Below are 11,981 nucleotides of genomic sequence, written 5' to 3'. Positions count from 1 at the left end.
GTTAGGGGTCACTGAGGACGGAGTTTGGGAAACATTGGGGGTAGACCAAAAGTTCATGTTTTAAACATTTCTTTTATCTTTGATCACTAATAGTCCCATTTTTCATAGGATCTTCCCACTTTTATTTTTATTTTTATTTTTTTACAGTAGACAAAAAGAGAGACTGTTTACTTGTTGGAAGAGAGGCCAAAGTGTATTGAAGGAAGATCATTGCTTTATTAAGGCAGATTGGGGGATAGCCAAGTGTGTCTCTGTTTTATAATTGGGAATGTTGTAAGGTATGCTTAATCTACCACCATTAAGTAATCTGTTTTACTGGGTCAGTAATTTCCTATGTTTATCCATGGTCAGTTGGGGAGTACTTGGAAGTCTAGAGTTGAGCAGTTGCTCCTTCGATCAGATGTAGGCACAATATTATTGAACTGCAAGTACCAGCATGCTCTACGACTTACATAAATCTGCTCTAGGTCGTAAGTGTTTTTTTTATTAATAAAATGACATATCTGCACCAATGTTAGACTCCTACATGACGATAATTGTTCCTACACCTTTCTTTAATAATTATGTCCCACGGTTTCTAGTACAGTGAGAAATATTCATATTCAGTGTGTACTTTTATAGAATACACTATAAATTACAGTTACTAAACTTACAAACTTTTGTTTGACATTTTATACTTCAAACGAAAACACTGGTCAAAGACACTTTAATTTAAAAATCTTTTCAAATATTTTGAGAAATAAATAAAAACAAAACACTGCACATGTACCCTAAAGACTATAGGAACAATATTAATTATTATAAGTTGGATATATTTAACCTGTGTGCTTTTAACGAAGGACATTAGTTGCTTAAGTAATCTTATCGATTTCTCTTATTAGAGTACACAAAACAGTGAAAATATTTCCCATATGTAATTACCTGGTATAAAGGAACTCGCTATGTGTAAACAGAATGTACAGTAATTATATCTGCTAATGACAGTAGAGAGAGACATATTTGAAGGTTGACTTCTCATATAAGCTCTTAAAACTGCCCTCCATGTGTTTGAATGGTTTTCTTAAAATAAACTAAATGATCAGAGCATCTATGAGCATTTTATTTATTTCTTATTATGTGCCAGGTTACAGAGATTGAAATTGAGGACTGCAGTGCTGTTTTTCTGTCCAATGCCTGAATGATTGATCGCTGCAGTTTGCGCAATTTACACACACTTTGTATACTACAGGCTTTATTACTAGTATGTATGAATAAACAACTATCAAGTGTATTTGACCCAATACATTAAAGTCACTCATACATGGCCCAGTCCTGCATGATTTATAAATGTAGGATAATAATTATTTTACCACATATTTTCCAGCATCAAATATGCCTACAGAGATGAAGCACTCTAGAAGGAGAATGGGCAATATCCTAGTGCGATAACAGCCAATGTGTATTGGGTTCCTATGCAATGTAGATTAAAAACCATAACTGTGCTCTGTGACGTATGATTGTGGCTCTATCATCATTTTAATGAGGCAGAAAAAAAAATGTATTCTTTCAAGCTGGAAGCAGTCATTGAGTCTGGGGTCACCGTTATAGAACCACGTTAGTGTATGTATCATTAATGGACATTTCTGCCTAAAAGACATAGGGGTATATTTACTAAACTGCAGGTTTGAAAAAGTGGAGATGTTGCCTATAGCAACCAATCAGATTCTAGTTAGCTGTCATTTTGTAGAATGTACTAAATAAATGATATTATTATTATCGTTTATTTGTTAGGTGCCACAAGATTTCCATGGCGTCGTACACAGTATAAACAGTAGACTATACAGGGTGAAACAGTACAGAACAATAAACAAAAGATACCAATACTTCAGAAACTCCAGGCAGGCTAATGCAGTAAAGATGTAGCATAAGAACAGGTATGGAGACAGGAGGGAAGAGGGCTCTGCTCATACGAGCTTACATCCTAAGGGAGGGAAAACAAAACAAGAAAAGGGGGGCCGGGAGAATGAGTGGAGGAGATGACGGGGTTAAGTGTATGGTTGGTAGGATTTGAGGAACAGGTGAGTTTTAAGTGCCCGTTTGACGGAGCACAGATTAGGAGAGAGACGGATGGAGCGAGGGAGGTCATTCCAGTGAAGGGGGGCGCACGGGAGAAGTCTTGGATTCTGGAGTAGGAAGAGGTGATCAGAGTGGAGGAGAGGCGGCGGTCATTGGCCGAGCACAGGGAGAGGGCAGGAGTGTGAATGGAGAAGAGGTTAGAGATATAAGGGGCAGTAGACTGGGAGAGAGCCTTGTAAGTGGTGGTAAGGAGTTTGAAAATGATTCTGTAGGACAAGGGGATATATAAGCTAAAATGTGATTGGTTTGCTATTGGCAACATGTCAACTTTTTTAAACCCGCAGTTTAGTAAATATACCCCATAGTCACATAATATATACGCTAATATATATATTTGTTCTATCTGCCCAGTGTATGGGATAATGAACCCCCTACCTTTAGTTATCAAGATATAACTCACAGAGGATCTTTCACTTACCGTCTAACAATTTTAAATATCTTTATGAACGTAGTTGTCTCTTATGAAATACAAGTTTTCCTAATGAACACTGCAGTAAACACATTGGAGCTCACTATTTCTACAGATATTATTTACATGAGTTCACATATATTACCATCATGTGTATTATATGAGGGGATTATGCATAGAGGAGAAATTGTGATTTAAAAATAATATAGTACACTTTCCACAATTTGAGAATGTCCAAATACAGAGCGGAATACCGATGTAAAAGCAGAACTCAAATATTATATCAACGGAACTTCGCAAATCTGCGAAACAGCCTCTTCACTCTAAAACTCAATTTATACAAAGTTTTGCCAGAAATCATGCAGCTCATTTCATTATGCACAGTATGGTCTTTGAGCTCTTCAGTGATTTAGTGTCCTTATAACTTACAGTAGGGTGTTCATTATCCCATATATATCCTCTTGTCAGTCTTATGTATGTGGGTAACAATAGCTACGTATTTACTCTAAGGGTAAGAGTTGGCTATGTCATTACTGGGATGATATGATATCAGTGTGGGTATGAGCAGGTCTCTGAGATCTGAATATATGAGAGAGCAGGCACACTGGAGGCAGACACAATTTAGAAGGATAGCATAAAACTATGTATATTGTTTCCCCTGCATTAAACACCGCTAAACAAATAAACATCTTAGGTTAGAGTGCCTTTATATGGTTTGAATGGGGGTAGATTTAAAACCTGAATTATTTGAGACACTGGCTATAAGTGAATCCGTTGTGTAAATAAAATCTAATTGGATCTTAGAAAACCCTGGCTTATACTCACTATAGAAACAATTTGGTTTTTCTACTAAACCTGGAAAATGTAAAACAGTACCCTGGACTGATTTGAAAGAAATGAAACTCTGACCCTGGTAAGTTTCTTCCCAGTCCAATCAAAGTGAGGGTCTGGAAGTTTACAGGAAACTTGCACATTTGATTGACTTGAATTTTTGATAATTTCTGGTTTTATTATATGGTCAAATTATATGGATTGATTTATTTTATGGTTGTGCATATCCACCATCACACATGCTTTTCAGAAATGTTGTGTTCCCACCTCCTATTTTTATTTATATTAAAGGCCTTGTATCGCATACAGAAAAATGTTTTCTCAAACTACTAACAAACAATGTTTATGTTCTTCACTGGGACTGTTCAGACACCTTTAAGGGTCAGGTCCTGAGAGTGTAACGGTAGCCCTGCTCTATGTTTGCCCTAAACAGAATTTGTTCCAGAATAAAGGCACACACCTATGCCAACACACACACACACACCTATACCTATGCCTACACACACACACCTAAATATTCTTCACCTGGCTACTGACCGTTTCTTGTCCCTCTCTGTAATTCTGTTACACATGTTACAAGACAATATTTAACATGGTAAATTTATTTCTGTGCAAATAATGTAGAAAACAAATGGTAATAGGAATGGCTGTTGTATATCTGCATTATGAAACTATGGACTCCTTCCCTTTTGCGAGCAATGCACTGAGGGCAAAGCTGGATTTACATATTTGGAGCCTGCAGGAACACAAAGTGTTGTACCTTATACACCTTGGGCCAGATTCATGAAGACATGTAAATGCTGATGCGCGTATTATTTTGCATAACATTGCTCTGTGCATGCCCAGAAACAAACCATAGGGGAGGGGAGGTGACTTGGCGTATGCATGCAGTCTATGTACAGTAAGGGCGTGCCAACTTGAGTGCACGCAACAGCATCCGATTCAAGCTTTGGGCATCTCAAAGGTACGTGTTTTTCTTTCGTATCGCCCCAGCTACAGGTCGGGTATAAGTGTCGAGGGATAGTGATGACAGTAGTGTATACATGCTAGAACATTTGTGTTTGCAATCAGTAAAAATGTCTTTTATGTACAATAGACACTCATAGCATTCTAATAAATGTGTTTTATGGAAAAGAAATTAAAAAATATATCCCATATATGTATTGGATAAATCCTGCAGAGTATTGTCTGTTACAGCAGAGCGCACCTAGATCCGTGTTCATCAACAGATATATCTTTACATCCGCTCCTTGTTGAATACGATGTGCGTATGACAGATTTATTTGCGCTTTTAGAAAAAATGCACAATACGTTCGTTTTGCATGTCTTAATGAATTAGCCACACCCCTTTTCTCCTCACATTAGCCACACCCTTTCCCCCCTCACATTAGCCACACCCCCCCCCCCTCACATTAGCCACACCCCTTTCCTCCTCACATTAGCCACACCCCTTCCCCCCTCACATTAGCCACACCCCTTTCCTCCTCACATTAGCCCACCTCCTCACAGAACAGAATACAGTGACCCTATCACCTCGGAGAAGCTGATTTTTTTCCTATTTCATTTATTATTAGCAGGGTAAAAGTGGCCTGTAAGCCTGTACCTCCACTAGAGACAGGGCTGCTGTACTAAATCCAGCCCTGGCTGCTGGCCATTCACAAGGACTGTGTTATTATTGCAAACTCAGCATTAGCTATAAGATAATGCGGTTTGCCATGTGGTAAGGTTTACTGGCTAAGGCTCTAGTTTAACTTTGTTCCCAAATCCTGGGGCGCTTCAACACTATCAGAAACAATGTCATTAATCCATCAGAGCGTTAATAGCACTGCAGTAGAGGCACATAATACCATAGTGTGCAAAATATGAACGGTTTAAAAAGTAAAAAGTGCAAAACTGGTGGCCGTAATGCTCCAGAGAAGACATCTTGTACAGATTATGACACCCATCTTTCAAGAATAAATCTGACTTGTGTCATTTTCATATTCCTCCAACAATATACACAAACCCAATCAGTACCTGAATAAAGTACATTGTAATCTGTTGTGCCAGAGGAACGGTGAGTTCCGTAATTGGTTGCAGAGGCGTTGCTAAGCAATTGGCTGAAGACCATTTTTAACTCCTAGCCCTACTGAAGTCACATTTCGCCACAACCTGTTATAGGAATTCTGTGACTTCAGGCTCTGAAAATGTCTTAAGGAAAGTAATTTACTTGTTCACATTTGACCAGACTAACAAATATGATTATACTAATGCTTCTTGAATAAGCCCTCAAACAAATAACTTATCACTGTATACGTCTATTGTAACAACCATATAGTGGGACACAGAGAAGAGTTAAGGACTAATGGGGTTCTAACCATCCAGGATAAGAGATCTACTTAATGAATTGTGGACAGTCACTCCAGGCTTTCGATTTCCTCTTGGCCAGCGCCAGCCATGCTGGTTCTGAGGAGACGGGTATGGCGTCTGGAGTAGAGAATCTCTTTGGAAGATCCTTTGCGAGAGTTACTGGTACAGTCTCTGTAATTTCCACTGTTTGAGAGAGAGGGATGATAACACAAGTTTGCATTAATGTCATTCCCTTCAAGCCTGGCACATACATACATTTAAAGTTAAAAATGTTGAGTCATAGCCATTTTTGGAATTTCTTATTTTATCTATTTACTATGCTTTACATAGCACATATAATTTTTATACAGCGCTATACACACAATTAAGTAGGGAGCTTACAATCTAGTTTTTTTCTGGAATACACAAAAAAAAATCCAAAGTGAACTGTAAAATATTCAAATTAGGATCTTTAGCAAATTTCTAGGTGTCATTGTCATATGGTCAGTTCCTTCTCATAAACTAGAAATGATATTCAGGGAGATACGCTTGTGTTGTGTTGATGGTAATAACTTTTTCAGGAATTAAGAAAAGTCTCATTAGAATAAAAAAAAATGATGTATTCTTTCCATAAACCGCTTTAACGCCAGCACCAAATTTGTGTGAGTTTGAAATTTCTTCTCCTGCAATTACTATATATAGAGCTTTACAAATGTGTGAATGTTACCATTCGTATTTTATGTACATTAAGCTACAACTATTAGTTCCCTATAAAAATATTTAGTGACGAAGATGAACAGATAGTTAAATGGAAACTAAAGGGCTCAATCAGTAGTGGGGAGAAAGTTCTAACAAATATCAGGCTGCTGACTGATGCACTCTGCATATTTGAGAACTTGTTGCTAAGTGTTCGACAATAGTCAGTTTTGAAGAGGGGATCATAGGGCAAGTCTTCCTTGTCTACCAAAATCAGCAACCTGTAAGAAACTCATTGGCTCTTGACCTATGGGCATATTTTTACCCTGTGGGTAAATGGTTCAGTGATGGGGAAAGTTAAATACACAGATAACATATTCATATAACAACTGATTACAATTCAAATGAATGGGATTGTGTTTTGCCCAGAACACCCCCTCCCCTTCCACAGAAGTTGTACCTGTGACAGACGTTGGAAGAGTGTTGGATTTCTGCAGCTGTTCCCTGCGCTGTAGTCTGGTCACCGGCGAGTCACATTTCTTCTCTTCCTGGGGAACTGGTTTCTGCAGTGAGCCAGATCTGCTCCGGTATTCTCCAGTCTGGATACTGGATGCCTAACGAAATTATTTACAAGTGTCGTTAAAGCAAACCTGTAACCTATACGCAGTGGGGCCAGTCTTTTTGTGTGCTGAACCACTATTCATGAGAATGCAGCTTATAGACGAGGCACTAGATCCTAGTCAATTGACAGGCTGAACATGTTTATGTTCTATTGGAAGGCTTTAACTCATAATACTTATTTTCCTACAAGTCACCTGTTCTGTTGAGATTAGCATTATATAGCGAGAATGGATGTCTATATTGTCATCCACTAGAAAGCAAGGTGTGATATATGTGAGCCTAACAACGTTTGTCTATCACAGAGTCCAGATGTTCTCTTTCACAATTCTTGGAGTCCTAAGTATGCTATTCATGAACAGGGCTACCATGTACGCTTGTTTTTGCTGATCTGTCCTGGCATTTACCACTGAAAATATTTAATTTGAAAAGTTTAGTGAGGGCAGGTTTCTAAACTGTTTTACCAGCAACAGTTACAGACTAGGAATATCTAGTGACTAGAAGAAAGCACTATACATTTACGTCCTTATCATCTAAGCATGCTTATCTCAGGCTATTATGTCTGTGGATTATTATATTATATCAAATTACATTTTTTTTCGCTAATTTGTCTTCTTTTTTGGCCTCTCTGGCTTGTTGTCTCTCCTCCCTGGTCGCATGCTTCTCCCGAAATTCTTTCTGTTTCTGTAGAGCCATTGTGATCCAGAGAGGCTGAGCTGACTCAACTTTCTCCATGAGTCTAGTGCCGTCAAAGGAATGTCGACTCTGGAGGATGGGTCTGTCTGTAAGAACAAAGAACACTGTGTGAGGTACATATTTACCTACTAATGCTCTATGCCATCCCCAAGATGTTGGCATCTCTGTTTATATGCAAGAGCTGGCCAGGAGTTCTGGTGTCTTAGAACTTGTAGACATGGTCTCATGTACAGAATCCTGGAGTGGGCGCAAGTTTAAATCAATAAAGATCATTTGCAGCCACATGGACTCGGGGGTGTAATTCATTTGTATTTGCACATCTGCGCTTAAATAGTCACCTTGCGCAAAACTTGGAGCATGCCCACTGCCTCCCTTTAAATCACGGTGCATGACTTTTAGCAGGTTTGTGGGCCTGGCCTGAAATGCACATGGAAAGAGTGAAAATGTTGCTTCAAAGTCCAGCCAACTACCACATTGGAACCACCCCTTTATTCATTTCAACATATTCAACAGTTTTTCTCTGAATGTTTCCATTCTAAACAGTAAACAGCTAATAAATGTGCCTTCTTTACCTTGAATGTTATTTAAATAATATCACCCAGGAAAGTTACGTCTCACTAGTGCATGTACTTGCATACTGTCAGTAGTCGCTGCAGTCAGCCTGGAACATCTCAATCCGCCCATGTTCCTCCCAGGATGATCTCTTGAGACAAAAAGTTTGTAGGGGGGGCTGGACAGCAAGAAAAGTGTGGGTCAATCTTATCATTAAAGAGGTGCCAAATTTGTAAGTATTGATAGAAAGCAGAAGACGGAACATTAAGACAATCACGGAGCTCAGGGAAGGTTGGTAAGAATCCCATTGGAACCACAGCAGTTACAAATATAAAGTTATGCTTTGTTCTATGATAAAAGGGCTTGGGGGTTAAGAACAGGAGGAAATGAAGGATTATTCCACAGGAAGAACATTCGTTTTGTATTATTTACCAGTTTGAAAGTGTAAGTGCAGTATTTCCAGATTGAGAGAGAAAAGCGCACTGTGGGGGGAGGGTGTGAAGGGTAGTTTGATCCTCAGGATCTAACCAGTTTAGAATTCAGGGAGAGAACATCCAAAAATCAGCCTCCGTATCCACCCACAATCTAGTATGAGGATGTGCATGAGCTAGAATGGTTTGGGGCGATATGAGACGATAAATAATATTTGTGAAGGCAGGTAAGACCTAGACCATCATTCTTAGCGTTTCAATATAAGATTTTAAGACGGACTCATGGATGTCTACTTGACCAGACAAACTGAAAACTAATGGATTGAACATCTTTAAGAACAATCGATGGGACCTAAATTAGTCGAGTTTGGAATAAATAGAGCATCTGGGGAGGATGTTCATTTTTACAGCGGCAACCCTGCCAATCCAGGAGATAAAATGAGAGTTCCAGGAAAGGAGATACCGTATTAAAGAGGCTATTAATGGGGGAAAATTAGCTGCAAATAATTTATCATAACGTCTAGTTAAATTTATTCCTAAGTATTTAATCTGATGTGGCTTCTAATTCTATTACCGTTACATATTGAGAACGGGGGAGGAACAGCCGTTAGCTAAGACTATAGCTGAGGGGTTAAAATATAGTGAAGCAAAGCCCCTAAGGAAAGGACCTTGGATAACAGCAGAACAAAGAACTTTGCGCATGAAGGACCACAATACACGATAAAATGCTTTTTCAGCATCAAGGGCCACCACCAGGTCAGGGGTCTTTAATTTGTTAGCAGCATAGATTAAGTCAATGACTTTTCTAGTATCAGCCACTTGACGGTTAGGGATGAATCCTACCTTTAGGAATTACAACCATGTTTGCTCTGGTGGTAGCCCTGTCGAACTTCATGCCCAGGAGTACAGAATTAAACAAATCTAAGAGCATGGGGCAGAGGGCTTGAAGCATTTAAGTATAGTATACGGCTGTGAAGCCATCAGGCCTGGGCAGATGCAGTTTTAAGAGATTTGATAGCGAGTTTCAATTCCTTGAATGTTATCTCCTTGTTTAGAAAAGTTAGTTGTGAATCAGACAGTGCAGGAAGTTGACATGACTCCAAGAGCCATTTGACTCTAGCTCGAAGGTCTTTGGGAGGTGGATTGTCAGCATGCAAATTGTACAATTTGGAATAAAATTCACAGAAACAGTCGGCTATTTTTTGTGGGTTATATAGCTTGTTAGAGGATGCATCTTGTATTGAGATAATTCTGTTGCGTGTTCTCTTACTGCGTAAGCGTAAGCTATGAGCTAGTAAAGAGTCTGCCTTATTACTTTTTTCATAAGTCGGCGAGAATCGCTGGAGGGACACACAGGGGTAGAGAAGAGTCCCAGTTCTTTTTTTAAGCTGATCATGTCCAAAATGGAATTATTGTTTTTCCCCCTCCGAGGTCCTCTCACCTGCCCTCCTCTCCCTCTCCATTGACAATACCACCACCTCCCCTGTCCCTCAAGTCTGCTGCCTGAGTTTCACCCTTGACTCCTCTATCTCCTTCACCCCCTCAAATTTAGTCCCTGTCTCAATCCTGCCACTTTCATCGACTCACTTGTCTGTCGCATTGATTACTTTCACCTTCTCCTCTCTGGCCTTCCTTTTTCACATCTCTAACCACTTCCATCTATCCTCAACACTGCTGCCGACTCTTTTTCCTCTCTTGTTGCTCTACCTCTGCCACCCCTCTCTATCAGTCGCTACACTGGCTCCCTGTCCACTTCAGAATCCAATTCAAACTTTTTACTCTTAACTACAAAGCTCTCATTCCTCTCCCCCCACTATATTTCCAACCTGACCCCCTCCCGCCCACTCCTCTTGGCTAATGACTGCTGCCTCACCTCCTTCCTGACTGCTTCTCCCCATTCCCACCTTCAGGATTTCTTCTGCGTTGCTCCAACCTCTGGAATACACTCCCATGCACATTTAGACTATCAACCAATCTCCAAGCCTTGAAACGTACCCTTAAAACTCATGATTTTGTTCAAGCCTACCAGCCCTCCTCCTAACTGTCCTGCCTCCGCATCCCCCATCTTTGCTTTAGCGGGTTGTAATGATGTAAATGTGTTGTTTGTATTTATATAATTTTGTCATGTTTATACTCATAATCATCATAATCATTTATTTAACGCCAATATGTTCCATATCGCTTTTTTAGTTGTACCCCCTATGTACAGAGCTACAAAACCCTTGTGGCTCCTTATAAATCAAACATAATAAGTAAAAAATGAAATCACTTATTTTAAAACTCCTTATGTGAGGCATCTATTCATGCATTTGAATGCCCTAAATTTGTGATTTATACTTTAATCAGTTTTGCTGCACTGTTGCAGCATTATATTGTGGGCAGCACGGTGGCTTAGTAGTTAGCATTTCTTCCTCACAGCACTGGTGTCATGAGTTCGATTCCCGACCATGGCCTTATCTGTGTGGAGGTTTTATGTTCTCCCTGTGTTTGTGTGGGTTTCCTCCGGGCACTTTCATTTCCTCCCACAATCCAAAAACATACTAGTAGGTTAAATGGCTGCTATCAAATTGACCCTAGTCTGTCTGTATGTGAGGGAATTTAGACTGTAAGCTCTGTTGGGGCAGAGACTGATGTGAGTGAGTTCTCTGTACAGTGCTGCGGAATTAGTGTCGCTATATAAGTAAATTAATGATGTTCATATGACTGGGGGCTGTAATAATGTGTCAAGAAAATAGTAAAATAATGGGAATAGTTGCTCTAATTGTCTATTTTTGTGTGATATGTGAGCAGGACAAAGGAAGTGAAAAGAGACTTGTTTCAGTTTACATTTCTTGTAAAATAGAGGTATATTCATTGTTTAAAATCAGTGACAAAGGATGTGGAAGAAACATGCCAACACCAAGTAGCAATCAGTGAGCAACCTCACTGATTAATTATAATTATAAGTGACCAGAGCTGTTGAAGAAAAGTGAGGAAATACAGATCAACCTACTCTACAACATAAAAAATAGACAAATAGCACTGGAACCAGGGGGTGTTAATATTTACACCTGCTGCATGACCGCCATTTTGTCAGGCCATTTACCTAGGTCCTGTCTGGGCAATGCAGATGCCTGACAAAATTAAACAATTAGTGGCCATCATACAGTTAGATACACAGTCAGGGGCGGATTGGGAACTTAAAGTGGCCCTGGAAAAAATTATTGAAGTGGCCTCATGTCGACGGGAGCAAAATAACTGTAGGTGGGGCCAACACAAAAGTAGGCGGGATTTAGAACTACAGGAAATTGGTTGTAGTAACATTT

General features: G+C 39.5%; 1 protein-coding gene across 2 annotated transcripts in view; it reads right to left on the bottom strand.

Moving 5' to 3' along the window:
• Positions 1–4,833: 4,833 nt before the first annotated feature.
• CRACD (capping protein inhibiting regulator of actin dynamics) overlaps positions 4,834–11,981 on the bottom strand; it is an 86,839-nt gene continuing 79,691 nt past the window's right edge. Inside the window, exons 8-11 of one of the 2 annotated variants that reach the window (XR_012688123.1) lie at positions 7,589–7,779; positions 6,840–6,993; positions 4,889–5,887; positions 4,834–4,857 (exon numbers count right to left, since the gene is read on the bottom strand). Coding sequence is in view for 1 of the 2 variants with exons in the window: in XM_075196002.1 (XP_075052103.1) it covers positions 5,730–5,887; positions 6,840–6,993; positions 7,589–7,779 (503 nt within the window). In the remaining variant the exon portion in view is untranslated. The other variant, XM_075196002.1, reaches the window with a different exon arrangement.

Source organism: Mixophyes fleayi, chromosome 1, assembly GCF_038048845.1.
Source record: "Mixophyes fleayi isolate aMixFle1 chromosome 1, aMixFle1.hap1, whole genome shotgun sequence".
Lineage (NCBI taxonomy): Eukaryota > Metazoa > Chordata > Amphibia > Anura > Limnodynastidae > Mixophyes > Mixophyes fleayi.
The sequence above is the reverse complement of the archived record's forward strand: the minus strand, read 5'-3'. Positions and strand labels throughout refer to the sequence as shown.